This window comes from Podarcis tiliguerta (assembly GCF_965153285.1).
Source record: "Podarcis tiliguerta genome assembly, chromosome: 8".
Lineage (NCBI taxonomy): Eukaryota > Metazoa > Chordata > Lepidosauria > Squamata > Lacertidae > Podarcis > Podarcis tiliguerta.
Genome location: NC_139541.1, coordinates 15,475,911 through 15,493,079, shown reverse-complemented (window position 1 = coordinate 15,493,079; position 17,169 = coordinate 15,475,911). Strand labels below are relative to the sequence as shown.

Below are 17,169 nucleotides of genomic sequence, written 5' to 3'. Positions count from 1 at the left end.
TAGCTAAAGTGGGAGCTCAGGTTAAGAACAGTTTCAGGTTAAGAACAGACCTCCAGAATGAATTAAGTTCCTAACCCAAGGTTATGTATGTATTTATTTATTTATTTCTACACTGTATGTATTTATTTATAAGAGGGCTTACATTTCTAACGTTCAAGTCCTCATTGTTACAGGGGGTGGGGAAACCTTGTGAAACATGGGCAGTGTTTGGCTGTTGGAAAACGTTTTATTTTCCTTTGAATTATGTATCAGTATATACAAACATGCATTATATTGGTCTCCTCCCAGCTTTATTAAGTCATCCTCTTCCTGTTATGCTCTGAAAATACCCCTGGCAAATAAATGCCTCATCTTTGCAGATGTCTCCCCCCACCCCCACCCCCCAGTGTGGCCTGTAGAGGTTTTTGTTTCATGTGTTGTTGTTGTTGTTTTCTATCCTAAGTGCAAGTTTGCCTGGCATTGTAAGTGCTTGGCAAGTCAGATTTGTAATAACAAAGCACTTAGTCTAGGGCTACTGCGTTATCAAGGGGAATGATAATTTGCTCTCTTAGCTAGCAGAGTAATATTTCTGCCTCTGTGACCTGTAGATGGACAGGGCTGGCTGGTAAGCTAGCTTTGCTCTTGGGGTCTGTTGTGTGTGTGGGGGGGGGGGGGAGGTAAGCTGGATTCACCCCCTCTGAAGGTCGAAGAGAAAAATGCAGGAATGTGGCATAAGATTCCAGAAATGGAATGGGAGGTCAGCAGCCGTGGACTCATGATGTCACAGCTACGACGTCACCAGCACTGGCCTTTAGCTCCATGCGCTGCCTGAACAAAACATCTCTCCCTGCGGGGGGGGGGGGGCAGGACAAGGAAAGTATTTGCTTGCCGTTTCAAGAACTCCTGTTTCTCAGCAACTGTTGTTGGCAATCTTGCCTGTGCTGGGAAACGGGAACTTAACTGAGAACAGGCACTGTCTGGACTGATTTTATTGATGGCTGTGGACTCTGCTTGGAAACGACCTGGTCTATTTTTTTATTTTAAAAAATCTCAAGTGACCCCCAACAGCATTACATTCTGCTTGTTACTCAGTGTTCGGCACAAACGCTACTGTCAAGAGGGAATATCTGATTCCGCACCAGTCTGACCGCCCCCCCCCCCAATCATTTGGACGACATGCTCCGAAGCAGAGCTATTTTGAATTTTCATTGTGCAGTATATTTTCAGTGGCATTGGCTGCCTTTGGATGTTTTGTCGGCATTGGAAAGGCAAGCTGTAACATTTTAAAGATAAATAATATTCTGAGTTAGGAACATAGCTGCCTTACCATTGTTCCACCTACATCTAGTGTTGTTCCACCTGAGTTCAGTGATGGACATGTTTGGGGACCATGTGAGAAGTCCCAAATTCAGTCCTTATCAAAGGGGTGAGGAACCAGTGGTCCTCTAGCTGTTTTCAGTTTGCTCTAACCATCTCTAACCATTGGCTGGTGGGAGTTGGGAGCCCAACTACGCCTAGAGGGCCACAGGTTCCCCATCCCGGAACTAGACTGCCACTTTACTGCCCCTACCTGCCTCCATCACTTGCCTTCACTGCCCTGAGTTTGAATAATAGAATCAACCCCCTGCAACGCAAGAATCTTTCGCCCAACGTGGGGCTCGAACCCACAACCCCGAGTTTGAGTCTCATGCTCTACCGACTGTGCTATCCAGCCTCAACTCTGCCTTCCTCTAAATGTTGCTGGACTGCGATCCCACCATCTCTGACCACTGGCCCTGATGGGAGCTGGAGTCCAGCAAAGCCTCCCCAGGCTGCCATCTCTGCTTAGAAGTGTAGTGCAGTGGTGAAAGAACGATAAGAGAACTTCCAAGTTCAAAATCTACCGCTCGGCTGTCTCTCGGGCTTCTTACCTACCTCACAAGGCTGTTGTGAAAATTATGAAATGCAGTGGATGGGCGGGGTAGAGGTGGAAGAGAGGAAAAGGAACCAGGTACTTCATCTGGGAGCCTTGAGAAAATGGGATAGAAAATGTGAAAAATAAAAGCATTGTTTCGGTGACAGGGGAAAAAATCCTCTCTGTCTGAGACTCTGGAAATTTGCTGCCAGTCAGAGCAGGCGAATCCAGGGTAGATAGATCAGTGGTCATGCTTAGTTGGCACCCACATTTAAAAACACATTCAATGCACATTGAAAGGTCATGGCATCCCTCAAAATAATCCTGGGAACTGCAGTTTGCTAGGGGTGCTGGGAATTGTAGTTCCATAGAAGTAAGCTACCGTTCCCAAGAACGGTTCCCCCAAAGAATCCTGGCCACCTTCGTTTGTTAAAGGCTCTCAGAATTGTAGCTTTGTGTGGGGGGGTAAAGTAGTTTCCAAAGAATCCTGGGAACCACAATTTACTAAAAGGGCTGGGAATTGCAGCTCTGTGTGGGAGTAAACGACAGTTCCCAGGATTCTTCTTTGTTGAGGGAGTATCATGTGCCTTAAATGTGTCATTTCAGGTGATGTGATGTGAGCAGGAACTGCTACCTCTCACCCCACCTCTCACCCTGTATTTCAAATACAGCTGGAGTCTCCTGGGGCAGCATCAAATGTGTTTTTGTCCCGTCCTCCCCCCGGCCGCTCACCCCCGCAGAGTCATCCCTGGCTCAGCTTATGCATCTGTAACTCAAAACAAGCAACAGTCATAAATGCTTCTGGCATGCCAAAGCTCATCTTGTAAACATGTCTAGGGTTTGATGTGTGTGTCCCGGCTGCAGAGGCCAGGGAGAGTGTCAGTGAAGCCTCTTCTCTACTTCCTCTACTGAGCCCCCCCACCCCGCCCCACCACTCAGCACCCCCACCCCCCATGCTTATATTTCCTTCCCTTCCTAGGAAGTTGAATGTGTGGTTTGTGGTGGCTGCATCTTGGCCAAAAGGACTCAACAGATAATACTTTTTTAAAAAAAAAAAAAAAAAAAGCAAGAGCCACAGCCTGCATTTCTGGGAAATTTTGCACCCAGCTTAGCAACAGATGAGGAAATGGCACATACGCTCTGAGGGGCTGGCATGCAAAAGTGGTGAAGACTGACAAATGGCACCCGAGGGTCCTGCAAGCTGCATTATTTCGGGCGGGGTGGGATGTTGCTTCACACACACACACCACTCTTTCCCAGAAGGTTCTGGTGCCTCCTAGTCCTTTATCAGGTGTATTGTGGTTAGAAAGTCAGCACCTGGCACCGTCAGGATTTACATGGAGATGCTGTACTGGGAAGAAACCTCACCTGCTGAATCTCTGCCACTTGTGTAGCTCTCTTGGGAAAGGGTGCAAGATGGCTAATCTTTTTGAGACATGGTACCTTTATTATTACCTTTCAGAATTAAGCATTGGAAACTTGCAGAGAGGCGTAACTATTATTGCATCCATCCCATCCCATTCCAACTGAAAGGGAGACCTCCTTCCAATAATTATGGTGGGGTGGAGGTGGAAGTTTGAATTTGGGTGTGCTAGGCAACCAGTGACTTCCCTTTACTACTCATGGGTCCAAAAAAAAATAGGACATCTCTCGACAACTGCCACGATCCTGGTGATATTTTTATTAGCATTAATTTCCGGCTAATGATCAGGTGGCGAATCCAGCCTCCCAAACTTCTTGGTATTATTTTGCACTCTCTTTTTGTGGTTAAGTTTCTAGTCCTTAGGATTGTGTTCCTTCTCATAAGGACAGCAAACTTGCTTTTCAGGAAAGACGAAAAGATGATCCAGGTGCTAAATTCTTTGTTTATAAACCCCTAGCTAGTTTCAGCCTGTTTGGGGGCAAAACTGAAAACCATCGCATTTCTATCTGTCTTGAGACCTTACAGATGCATAAGTTTAACTCTCTGCTTCTCCTTGGTGGCAGGTTGTAGCTGAGACCGGAGCAGGATGCCCCCTGGGATTGCTTGCCCCGTAGAATTTTGGTCCAAAGAAGCGAACCAGAGCATTCAAGTCGACTTCCTCTTACCCACTGGCATTTACTTGACCCTCTCCATTTCCTGCAATGCAAGTCTTAACACCATCAAACAGGTACTCAGCTCTTTCTCTTTTTATCTTTCTCCATCATAACGGAGTTGCCAAACTCATTCCACATGTTTTCTGTAAGCAAGAGATTGTGCAAGGTCCCGAGGTTCTCTGATGCATCCCAAGCCAGGGCTGGAAAAATTCCATGAAGCTAAAATGTTGTTAGTGAAAAGAACTAACAACATATTCACCCAAGGGCCAAATGTGGCCCTCCAAGCTTCTCCGTTTGGCCCCCTGGACTCTCTCCCAAGACACACCTCTCAACAGCCCTGCCCTGCTCCCTCCTCACCTAGTCAGATGGGCAGGGTACTACTGCTGCTACCAGTACTACTTCAATTATTATTATTATTATTATTATTATTATGGCCAGCTAGGATAGGTCATTGAACTCTGAGCATGCCTCTTGCTTGCTTTCGTGGACGGAGGATAGAGACAGATCTCTCTCTGTGTAGTCTACTATACAGAGATGAAATTTGCATTCATTGCCCTACCTACTTTCCCCTCTGACCCCTCCCACCATTGGAATGCGGCCCCTGGAAAGCTGCCCAGAAGGGAATGCAGTGCTCTTATTTGAGAATGGTTCCCTGTCCACCTTCTGGCCCTTGCAGAGAACTGTATGCACCTTTCAGACCCTCCCAGCAGCCAGCATCAAAGGCAGAAATCCTTGTATTTCCCTAGCCTTGGAGCTTAGCAGCTGGCCGTTTTGTTACAGGAGCTGAAGTGCAACCTGGGCAAAGCAGAAAGTCGCTCTCTGTTTATCAAATAAAGGAAGTGGCAGTTGACCTGTTCGAGGTGAGATTGCACTTCCCCTTCTTAACAAATCCAAGATTGCATCTTGGCAGGTGCGTCTAAGACCTCATCTATTCCAAGAAATGCCCGCATTTAGTTTTACTTACCTACCTGTTTCCCTGTCATTAAAAAACAATCCAAGCGGTTTATTTGATTCCCTCACCCCCAGGACTTTTACGTCAAAAACTTGCTGTGATACCTCAGTTAGTGCATTTGAATTAGTTTACAGGACAGGGCAAAAAATTTCAGGAGTATGATCCTGATTTTGGGTACCAGTGGCCTGGCTAGCTATGGCGAGGCACCAGGATTCATGGGGTGGGAGCACCATTGAGCATTGTTATCATGAAATGTGTCATGTTGCCATGGTGAAAAATTGCCACAAAACTGCAACTTACTCAGGGGACAAATTAAAGCAACTTGGTGGCGATTTGGCTTAACTTTACCATATTCCAAGGACACGTTCCAGGCAGGCAAGATGCTCAGAGTGCAATAAAGAAGGACCAGGGAAGAGGTGGCCTCAGGAGAGGTGGTGTGGTTTGGAGAGAGTTCTGAGGGCCAGATAAGAGAGGCTTTGAGGGCCGTCTCCCCACCCCCTGGCCTGAAGTTCCCCCGACATTATTGGTTAAGCTAACAAAATTAAAACCACAGCAAAGGTCCACTGTCACATGACGCAATGCTCTGGAAGTCATAAGGCTTCCTATGTTTATACATCTGTTGTTTTCAGAAGCGCCTGCAAACAAAACAACATAGGCAGTTCTTTCCCAGAATCTGGGCATTGTCCAAAGGTATGTTTCGTGAACAATGTTCTGTGCAGGAGAAAGAACACTTGGCATTGTTTGAATGGAGAGGAATTCTTTCTTTCCTCGTGCCACCGGTTTTACGCAATTTTGTTGTTTAGTCGTGTCCGACTCTTTGTGACCCCATGGACCAGAGCACGCCAGGCACTCCTGTCTTCCACTGCTTCCCGCAGCTTGGTCAAACTCATGTTCGTAGCTTCGAGAACACTGTCCAACCATCTCGTCCTCTGTCGTCCCCTTCTCCTTATGCCCTCAATATTTCCCAGAATCAGGGTCTTTTCCAGGAAGTCTTCTTTTCTCATGAGGTGGCCAAAGTGTTGGAGCCTCAGCTTCACAATCTGTCCTTCCAGTGAGCACTCAGGGCTGTTTTCCTTCAGAATGGATAGGTTTGATCTTCTTGCAGTCCATGGGACTCTCAAGAGTCTCCTCCAGCACTATAATTCAAAAGTATCAATTCTTCGGCGATCAGCCTTCTTTATGGTCCAGCTCTCACTTCCATACATCACTACTGGGAAAACCATAGCTTTAACTATATGGACCTTAGTTGGCAAGGTGATGTCTCTGCTTTTTAAGATGCTGTCTAGGTTTGTCATCGCTTTTCTCCCAAGAAGCAGGCATCTTTTAATTTTGTGACTGCTGTCACCATCTGCAGTGATCATGGAGCCCAAGAAAGTAAAATCTCTCACTGCCTCCATTTCTCCCCCTTCTATTTGCCAGGAGGTGATGGGACCAGTGGCCATGATCTTAGTTTTTTTGATATTGAGCTTCAGACCATATTTTGCGCTCTCCTCTTTCACCCTCATTAAAAGGTTCTTTAATTCCTCCTCATTTTCTGCCATCAAGGTTGTGTCCTCTGCATTTCTGACCCAACCACACACAATCAAAGCAGATTACAGGAATGATATAAGGCACGCCAGAGAAATGGAAAGCAATGCATTTATTTTGCAACAGTGAAAATGCTAGGATGTTTTAAACACTGCCGTGTGCGTGCATGTAGAGTAATGGGATGGAGCAGTCTGGATGAGTATGTAGTACGTAAAAGGCCCCAGGTTAAATTCACCAGCATCTCTAAGTGGGGCTGGGGAGGTCCTTGTGCCTGAAATCCTGGAGAACTGCTGCCACCCAGTGTGGGTAATATTGAGCTCAAGGGACCAGTTGTCTAAATCAGTATAAGACAGCTTTCTATGTCTTAAGGGAAAGGTTTCAGCTCAGTGTCAGTGCATCTACTTTGCACATAGAAGGTTCAATCCCTGGCATCTGGGAGTGTCTCCTACCTGAAACCCCAGAGAGCAGCCAGTGTAGACGGTAGTGAACTAGACGGATAAATGGTCCTACTTGGTATAATGTACAATATGTGTCGTCATGTTCCTTATGTAACAAACACAACCAGGAATAAGACCCACAGAAATAATATAAAAATATCACTATATTTATAATGTATATAATGTATAGTGATAGATATAGATAGATGAATGAGCTGGTAGACCATGAGACTCTTAATCACAGGGTTGTGGGTTTGAACCCCACGCTGGGCAAAAGATTCTTGCATTGCAGGGGGTTGCACTAGATGACCCTTGGGGATCCCTTCCAACCTTCCAATCCTATGATTCTGTGATCTGTAATGTACTTCAGAATACGAACAACGTATAAGTAGTTGTTCTGTAGTATAATTCTTCATTGCCTTATTTTTATGGGGGTTTTTTGAAGCACGTTTCAAGTATGTTTCTATCTGTGGGTCTTAACTGTTGGCTCAATATAAGGCAACTTCGTATATCATAAGGGAAAGTCTCAGCGGTAAAACACAGTAAACACAGAGGATTCCTAGTTCATCATTTAAGTGTTTCCCATCCCTTTCCCCAGAATTCACCCTGTGAACAAACTTGAACTCGGCTAGCTGCCTTGAATGGACTCCCGTCTTAGGGAAGGCACCTGTTCAGATGTTCAAACGAGGGCCTCATCTGCACTATGCATTTGAAGCAGCATCATACCACTCCAAACAGCCATGGCTTCCTCCACAAAGAATCCTGGGAATTGTAGTTTGTTAAGGGTGCTGAGATTTGTTAGGAGGTCCCGTTCCCCTCATAGAACTACAGTTCCCAGAGTTCCCTGGGAAAGGGGTATAGGTTGTTAAGCCACTCTGAGGGGAATAGGAGGGTCTCTCTTGCCAACTCTCAGCACCCTTAACAAGCTACAGCTCCCAGTATTCTTTGGAGAAGCCATGAGTGTTTAAAGTGGTGTCATAGTGCTTTAAATGTATAGTGCAGATGGGAGCAAGGGGGGGGGGAATAAGGTGTATACAGTGCTTTTTTTCTTAAAAATTGTTTAGGGGTACTCTCATTTTCCTACTCATATTGAAATACTGCCCCTCAATGAGGCCAAACTTAGATTCACAAAATGTTTAGGGGGCATGCCTACCCTGCGCCCCCCTTAGAAAAAGCACCGTAATGTCAAAAGAATACTAACTTCAGTGGACTTTGAATACCAAGGATCTGAGTACAAATTGCCAACTGCTTTACCATACAAATCGTACGGCTCAGATCCAAAGGTCTTCGCAATCCAAAAATGAAGAGCAAACAACGAAACACAGCATCTGATTTATACAGAGACGCACAAATACACTACAAACGTGACTAAGCTTTTAAAAAAATAAAAATAAAAATTTGATGACAGCTCTAATTAGGTTAGATTGTGGTCATGATAGAAAGAAGTGAGGCTGGAAGTGATTTGATCTATTTTAACGGCTGAGAACAGATTTCTTTTCACCCAGAGGCTTGTTTAATTGTTCAGTCACATTAGTATTTTAAAAGCATTTCCTTCCTTAGAGGTGCAAAAAAAATGCTCTATTTTTTGTGATTAGCATAAATATCAAACCTGCTGATTATTCGTTTTATGTGTGTGAACACCAGAGGCAGCCTAACAATTGCTATTTATATATTTTTTAAAAAAATAAAACAAAAAATGGAAATAAAGGGTTGGATCCAGTGCTTGTCCTATTCAGAGCAAGCCTGCTGAGATTAAGTTAGTCATGCTAACTCCTCTGAGTAGGACTAATGTTCAATACAACCCAGCTCAAAGAAACGGGAACTATTTCTTTACAAAAAAGTTTGTAAAGCAGGAATAGAGTATCTGTTGCCCTCCAGATGTTGTTGGATTCCAACAACATGTGCTGACTGTGGCTGGTGCGGAGTTGCAACCCAAAACAACCCTTGAGGGCAGCAGGTTGGTGTGGGCTCTAGAGGGCCAGATATTCTGATCCCAGAATAAAGCATCTCCTCCTCCTCTCCCTGTGTTCCAGATGGTCTGGCACCATGCTCAGTTTGAGCCCCTCTTCCACATGCTCAGCGGCCCAGAGTCCTACGTCTTCACCTGTGTCAACCAGACAGCCGAGCAGCAGGAGTTGGAGGACGAGCAGCGGAGGCTCTGTGATGTCCAGCCCTTCCTGCCGGTCCTGCGGCTTGTGGCCCGTGAAGGCGACCGAGCTAAGAAGCTGATCAACTCTCAGATCAGCCTCCTCATCGGCAAAGGTGAGGCCCAACCTTGAGGGGTGGTAACTGGGGTTGGGTTAACCCAGCCTTGCTCTGCCTGCTGACTTCCAGGTGGTTTGGACAATGACTCCCATCAGCCTCTGGTGCCAGGGCCTTCAAATCCCATCAGCCCCTGGTGCCAGGGCCTTCAAATCCCATCAGCCCCTGGTGTTTTGGACTCTCGTCAGCTGGATAGTAGTAATAATTATATTATTGTTGTTATATAGTGGTACCTCAGGTTACATACGCTTCAGGTTACATACACTTCAGGTTACAGACTCCGCTAACCCAGAAATAGTGCTTCAGGTTAAGAACTTTGCTTCAGGATAAGAACAGAAATCGGGGGCAGGCGGCGCGGCAGCAGCAGGAGGCCCCATTAGCTAAAGTGGTGCTTCAGGTTAAGAACAGTTTCAGGTTAAGTACAGACCTCCGGAACGAATTAAGTACTTAACCTGAGGTACCACTGTACTTACACCCCACCTTTCCTCTAAGGAACTCCAGTACAGTGGTGCCTCGGGTTAAGAATTTAATACGTTCTGGGGGTCTGTTCTTAACCTGAAACGGTTCTTAACCTGAAGTACCACTTTAGCTAATGGGGCCTCCCGCTGCGGCCGCACGATTTCTGTTCTCATCCTGAAGCAAAGTTCTTAACCCAAGGTACTATTTCTGGGTTAGTGGAGTCTGTAGCCTAAAGCGTCTGTAACCCGAGGTATCACTATATAGTTTAATCTTCACAACAACCCTGTGAGGGAGTTCAGGCCAAGAGAAGGTGACCCCCCCAGTGAGCTGTATGACTGAGTGTTAGGAGACACTGATGTGAGAGCACTTTCAAAAGTTGCTCAATCCCATCTGTTGTTTTGGTTGCCCCTTTCTGAACCTTTTTTTCCAATTCTATGATTTGTCTGAAAACAGGGGTTAGGGCAGTGGAAGCAGAACCCCTGTAAAGCTTAAAAACAACATATTAACTCATTCTGCATGCCTGCTTTGTAGTTTGTTTTCCTCTTTTATTTTTCATCTGTTGTTATAATTGGCCTTCGTTTTATTATGAAATGAAATAAAAAATATTTACAAGAACAACAACTTAGAACTCTAAGAATTCCAATTCCAAAATCATTTCAGTTTATGACTCTTCTATGGGTGCTGGCCATCCATTTTTAAGCACCCCCCCCCCAATGCTTTCATAAGGACTGGAAACTTAAAGTTGAGAAATATTTAAAAGATGCCATTCTTATATTAGAGTGGTGGTGTTGCCTGGTTCTACATCACAGATGGCATCCCCCGCACTCAAAAAACTATTATTATTGTTTTTATTTTTTTTAAAAAAATCTTGGGATTTACTATTGTCAGGCCTGCACGAGTTTGACGCCTTGTCTGACCCGGAAGTGAATGACTTCCGCACCAAAATGCACCAGTTCTGCGAGGAGAGAGTGACCAGGCGGCAGCAGCTGAGTTGGAAAGCCTGGATGGAGTACAGCTTCCCGGTGCAACTGGAACCCTCCTCCAGCAGTCTCGGAAGAAAGAGCCCCCTCCAAGTCCCCAACAAGAACATCTTTGTCAATGTCAAATTCGAGTCTGGAGGGGTAAATCCACAAGCCTTTTCAATCTGAGCAACTTTTTTTTACTTAAAAAAAATTAAATACTCCTATGCATGCAGCTTTTGCAGTTTGCACGAGGACAGATCTCTGCCCTCAAAGAGCTTACAGTATAAGATTTGGCATAAGAGGAAACAGAGAGAGGGGGGAAGCAGGGCATAAACAGTGAGGAAAATGTGCTTCCTATGCCATAAGTGGTCAGGCACCTGCTTTTGCATGCAGAAGGTCCCAGGTTCAATCCCTAGCATCTCCAGGTTGGGCTGGGAGAAACTCCCTGTATGGAATCTATAGATTAGCATAGATAACACTGACCTAGATGGAGTCTGTCTTGCATAATGGCATAAGTCAGTTTTATTATTATCATATTTATTTGTTAGTAACTTTACAAAGAAAGAAAAGCCTCTCAGAGCAACTTAGCGTGATAAAATGCAACAGTAAATAACAATTAAAATCAGAAAATATAAAACAATGTATAAAATATGGGTAGATAGGGCTGTCTATAAGATAATCATAAGATTATTGTTTTCATTTTGTACTTATTTTTATTATGTGTTTAGTGTTTTTAATATTGTAATTTTATGTTGTGAACTGCCTTGAGATCTATGGATGAAGGGCAGTACACAAATTAATTAATATTATATTACTACTAATATAGCCCTGGCATTTTACTGAAAACCATGAGGACTAGAGTCTTAATTTTTTTTTGCAGGGGAATAGGCCATAACTCCCTGGGAGAGCAGCTCCCTGTGTTTTGCTCATTCATATTTCCTTCCCTGCAGGAAAGTTTCACCTTCCAGATCTCTCCCAAGGAATTCCCCGTGACATTGATGAGCTATGCTGTCAAGAAGCAAGCCACAATTTTTCGGCACCAAAGAATGAATAGCCCGGAGGAATACGCCCTGCAGGTTAACGGGAAATGTGAATATCTGTATGGGAACTACCCTCTGTACCAGTTCCAGGTGTGTGCTCCCCTCTCCTACCTTTTGTCTCACTGAGAAAGGACAGAGAAGGCAAAGGATATTCGTTCCCTGAGTAGAATGGGCTTTTCGCTTTCTGGGAGGACCCTGTTTGGGAAGCCACTGGGCCAGACCAGTGGTCTGTTTAGCTCTGTACTGTGTACAGAGACTCTGCATACTTTCCCAGCCCTATCTGAAAATGCCAGGGATCAAACCGAGGACATCTTGCACACGAGGCAGATGCTGTATCACTGAGCTACAACCCCTCCCTTAAGACCTAGGAACATAGGAAGCTGCCTTTTACTGACTCAGACCACTAGTCCATTGAGCTCAGTGCAGTTTACACAGACTGGCAGCGGCTCTCTAGGATTTAATATAGGAAACTTTCCCAGCCCCGCTTGGCCTGCCTTTAAAAATATACATGTCCAGTTTATTTTATTTTTATAGCAAGGCAAGCCTCTGATTTATTCCTATATTCTATCTATTTTTAAAATTCATTTTGACATGTACATGCTGCTTTGCCCTTCGCACAGCTTAAAAATTGCATGCCAAAGTGATCACAAGGAGAACAATTTAGTTCACTGGGGGACACCAGGAAGGAGGCCATAGAGAGGAGTGCAAGCTCTTTCTGTGCTATGGATACCAATGCACACGTACCCATCATTCTCCATCATTCTGTCATTTCAGGAGTGGGGTAGTGGATTGGAATTCAGCGTTTTTCTCATATGGGCTAGAAATGTGGTGGTTGATATATATATATATATATATATATATATATATATATATATATATTCGCTTTCGTAGATTTTCACGGGTACAGGAATGCAGGTTTTGGTGTCCTCGGGTGTCTTCCCGTGTAAAAGTTGGGGTGTCTAGGTGATGTTACAGAATCTCTCAAATGTGTTAATTGCCAATGGATACCAGCAAAACAGGGTTACGAAGCTAATCCAAAAAGAAACACCCCCCAAAAACCAAGACACAGAAGAAAACAATGGCATAGCCCTCCTTCCTTATATCAAGGGCACTACAGATAAAATTAGCAAAATCCTCCATAAACACAATATCAAAACAGCCTTTTGCACCAACCAAAAAATAGCCAATATCCTCAGAAACCCCAAGGATAAAATTCAGTTGGAAAACCAAGGGGTCTATGAAATACCCTGCAAAGTCTGCCCAGCCACGTACATTGGACAAACAAACAGACGAATAAATGCACGTATCGCAGAACACAAGAATGCCGTCAAAAAAGAAGAAAAAACTTCCTCTCTTTTCCAACACATGAAAGAAACAGGACACGAAATTAATTTTGCAGATTCCAAATTGCTCTTTAACATGGAACATCACCACAAGAGAATAATCATGGAAGCCATCGAGATAGAGAAACACCCTCACAACATGAACAAGCGTGACGACACATCCCGCTTGCCAGACATCTGGAAATTAGCCCTCCCCACAAAATCTGACACCAGATCCAGAGGCACACAGAACGCCATCACCAATCAACCACACCAGACCCAAACCCAGACCCTCTCCACAGATAAATTACAGACACCATCCAGTAGCCAAACCAGGGTGGCACCTCCGGATGCTGCACCCCCCTGCAATCCCTACACAGATCTGGCTGGCACAGGCCACAAAACCACAGCTCGCCCCTATACACGAAGCCAAGCCAGAGCACAACCAAGTGCAGTACAGCCATCTTCTCAGAAAAACTCTTCACAAAGTTCAAGAGTTCAAGACACGAAGGCTTTAGCAACTAATCCACACCTAATGACCCACCTAAGTGGGATTCAGGAAATCACTCAAGAAATCACTCAAGATATCCCTCAAGTAATTAAGGAACAAAAGAAGAAAAGGCACACTAGCCTGGGAACCTCCTCTCTGCCCAGAACATTGGAGGCTATACACCACACCTCCTCAACAGTATTTATAGGAACTCAAACACTGAGATCCTGCTCTGTTCCAGTAACAAGAAGCCGAAAGCACCAGCCTGAAGATGACGAGTGAGACCTCGTCGAAACGTCGCCTAGACACCCCAACTTTTACACGGGAAGACACCCGAGGACACCAAAACCTGCATATATATATTCATATATATATATATATATTCTCAGGATTTTATACTTACTATATCTTTTCTCTGAGAACATACTGGCAATCTGAGCCTCCCACCCTGACTTGGCCCCCGTTCCCAATTCCTGTAGCCTTGCACTCCTTTTCTCCTCTCATACATTTAGCGTTTTGAGCTCCTGCTATATGTGCTAATGTCCTTTGATCCATTCCTGCAGTACATCCGTGACTGTTTGCACCGCGGCCTCCTGCCACATCTCACAATGGTGCACTCCACTTCCATCATGGCTCTGTGGGAAGAACAGACCAATGGGATCGCTCACCCCTCAAAAGCATCCCCCAAACCTCCTCCTGTCCCCAAGAAAAAGGTAAGCTGTGATAAATAAACAAATGAGAAAGGCATGTCCAGAAACTGTGGTTTTCCCCAGTCTTTGAAACGGAACGTGCAAAGTTTGTAGTCCATATGACGTTTTCACTGGCCCTGGAGTACCTGGGTTTAATTTTTTTTGTACGTCTCCCTCCCACCCTCACTCATAGAAATGATACCGTGTTTGCAGGAAGTTTTGAAGCTTTGACCTGCCTCACAGGGTAGTTGTTAGGTTAAAGAAAATCATTGTAAGCTAGGAGTGGTGGAAGCTCAGTCCTGGGTATTGAATGCGGCCCTCCATGCCTCAGCATGTGGCCCTCAGACCTCTTCCCAGGCCACACCTCCCTCCTTGCCCGCATCTCTCTTGGGTATACCTGGAGTCAGTTCTTGAACTCTGACAATGTGTCTTTCTTGCCTTGATGGAAGGCCGGGGGGCGGGGGGAGAGAGAAACCAGCTGACTCCACAAAAGTAAAATTCACAGTTATTGCTCAACCCACTTTTGCCACTGGCCCTGTCCCACCACTGGGGTGCGGCCCCCAGAAACTTGCCCAGGAGAATGTGGCCCCTGGACGACAAAAGTTTTCCCACCGCCTCCTGTAAGCCATCCCGTGATAGCTCGACGGAAGGGTTGGGGTAGTGATCCGAATAATAATTAAGTCTGGACGGAATAACAGAAATTAAATATATCTCAGTGCTTGGTGTATAGCTTTTCCAGCTTAGCTAACTAAATTGGCTGATGGTTGCCTCCTATGCTTTAGTGGTGATATTTACCTCTCTCCCTTTTCTCCCCACACCCCAACCCCACACGCTAGCCCAACTCCATCTCTCTGTGGTCACTTGAGCAGCCTTACTATATCGACTTGGTGCAGGGCAGTAAGGTGAATGCTGATGAACGGATGAAGGTACTCTCCCCCCTCCCCCCCTTTCTTTATTTCTTTCTGCTGGACTTTCTGTGGCTTCTTTTCCTCTTCCTGCCTTGTTGTTTACTGCTTGTTGTTTAAAAAATGCTGAGATCAAAAGGCAGAAGTCATGTGCTGACTTCTCCTCCCAACCACCGCCAGCCTACATGAGACTTTTTCATTCAGCTCTTAAGTCGGTGTCAGTGGCTTCACACTACAGGAAAGGGGAGGGTTGTTGATCAGCATTCTGCAGAAGGAGAGTTCTTAGAAATTTCTGGCTGCGTGGGAGATCACTGGTTTTTGGGGTTGTTGTTTTTTTTAAATGTGCTCCTGCATGATACAAAAAAAAAGAACCAAAGAAAGTAACCCACAAAAGCTGATATCTTCATAGATGTAGAAAATTGGCTCTGCAAGGTTCAGGGAAGACTGGAACTTTGCTTCTTGAAGGTGCCACCTTTCTGCTAGCTGGGAGGGTTGGAGTTCTTTTTATTAGGTTTGAAGAGCAGTCAGAAATGACATTATGATGACGATGATGATATAATGTATTTATATCCCATCTTTCTCCAAGGCTGGGATTCAAAGAGGTTACCAACGTTTAAAACGACATTGCACAATACATAGGAATAAAACCAAACTAGCTAGCTGAAAACATTAATTAAAATACATCAGAACACATCTAAAACCAGCAGTTAAAACCCAGTTTACCCATTGATCAGCATTGCTTGCACCTTACTTTACAAAGGCCTGCCTGAATAGGAACCTGCAACCTGAAGAACTATTGTTTACTTATGTAGGGTTTTGTTCAGCTTAAGTTAGAGTAGACCCATTGGATTGCACGTGCGAAAGTTAGCCATGGCCATTAACATCATTGGATCTTCTTTGAGTAGGATGAGCACCGGACACAACCGGTTGTTACTTATTTATTTCCATTTGTATAAAACATAGGCAGCTGCCTTGTCCGGAATCAGGCCGTTAGTTCATCTAGCTCAGTGCTGTCTACACTGGCTGGCAGCAGCTCTCCAGGGTTTCAGGCAGGAGGTCTTTTCCCAGCCCTGCTTGGAGATGCTGGGGATTGAACCTGGGACCTTCTGCATGTAAGCAGATGCTTTACCCACTGAGCTACCATGGTCTGTCCCCATATTGAAGTTATTAACAACCAAAACATAATCATATAACAGCAGTGATTCCTACATTGCAGCGTGTTGGACTACATGACCCTTGGGGTGCTTCTGGGAGCCTGACCTCATGCCATTGACTGGCAGTCAGCACCACTATAGAGCAATATGTTCATTGGGTTTTGCCAGCAGCAACTCAGCTGAAATGCAGGTGTCCCCCCCTGCCTTGTTTACTAAGCAACAGAGACCGATTTGTGTCGTTTTCCTTTGTCCCCTCTTTTCTCTACCTGTTACCTTTTGAAGTGCACATGGGTTGAGCACATGGTGCACGTATGCACAGAGCTATGAGGTTGGATGGCTCTGCTCACCCTTCTCCTGCATCTCCCTTTCTCAGCTGGTGGTCCAGGCGGGCCTGTACCACGGCCACGAGATGCTCTGCAAGATGGTGTCCAGCTCCGAAGTCAACGTCTGTTCAGAGCCCGTGTGGGGGCAGAGGCTTGAATTCGAGATTAACGTCTGCGACCTACCTCGCATGGCCCGGCTGTGCCTGGCGCTCTACGCCGTGGTGGAGAAAGCCAAGAAGGCAAGGTCTACCAAGAAGAAGTCAAAGAAAGCTGTAAGTCCCTCCTAGGGTTCACTGCATTGGCCTGGTGGTGCAGTCTTGCAGTGGCAGGGTGGAATGTACCATTTCACTGCTGGTTGTGTGTGAGAGAGTTTCCTCCTCTTAAAAACACCCTGCAAATAGAAATCTAGGCCAGCAGGGGGGAGAGCTGAAACCTGTTTCCCTGATGCGTTCGCTTTCTTCTTGCAAGAGATTTTTTTTTTCTATGTAAGAACCTTCCCAGAATGGTGTATTTCCTCCTTCGGGCACTGTCTGAAACTGTTAATTCTAAGTCTTCAAGATTCTTTCCACTTCCATCCTGTGGAGGTCTTCGAATTGGGGAGCCATAAACCATGTGGATGAGGGAGATGAGGGTGAGACAGGTCAGTTTCTCCAAAGTGTGGCTCGGGTTGTTTACAACCTGGGTCTGTTATCTATGTT

General features: G+C 45.3%; 1 protein-coding gene across 4 annotated transcripts in view; it reads left to right on the top strand.

Moving 5' to 3' along the window:
* The window catches only part of PIK3CD (phosphatidylinositol-4,5-bisphosphate 3-kinase catalytic subunit delta), a 50,094-nt gene that overhangs the window by 10,769 nt on the left and 22,156 nt on the right, over positions 1-17,169 (top strand). For all 4 annotated transcript variants that reach the window (XM_083453784.1, XM_083453782.1, XM_083453781.1 and 1 more), the window contains exons 2-8: positions 3,860-4,023; positions 8,899-9,127; positions 10,475-10,707; positions 11,499-11,678; positions 13,964-14,113; positions 14,926-15,015; positions 16,522-16,743. In XM_083453784.1, coding sequence (XP_083309910.1) covers positions 3,883-4,023; positions 8,899-9,127; positions 10,475-10,707; positions 11,499-11,678; positions 13,964-14,113; positions 14,926-15,015; positions 16,522-16,743 — 1,245 coding nt within the window. In that variant the 5' untranslated portion in view covers positions 3,860-3,882. The remainder of the gene's footprint in view (positions 1-3,859; positions 4,024-8,898; positions 9,128-10,474; positions 10,708-11,498; positions 11,679-13,963; positions 14,114-14,925; positions 15,016-16,521; positions 16,744-17,169) is intronic.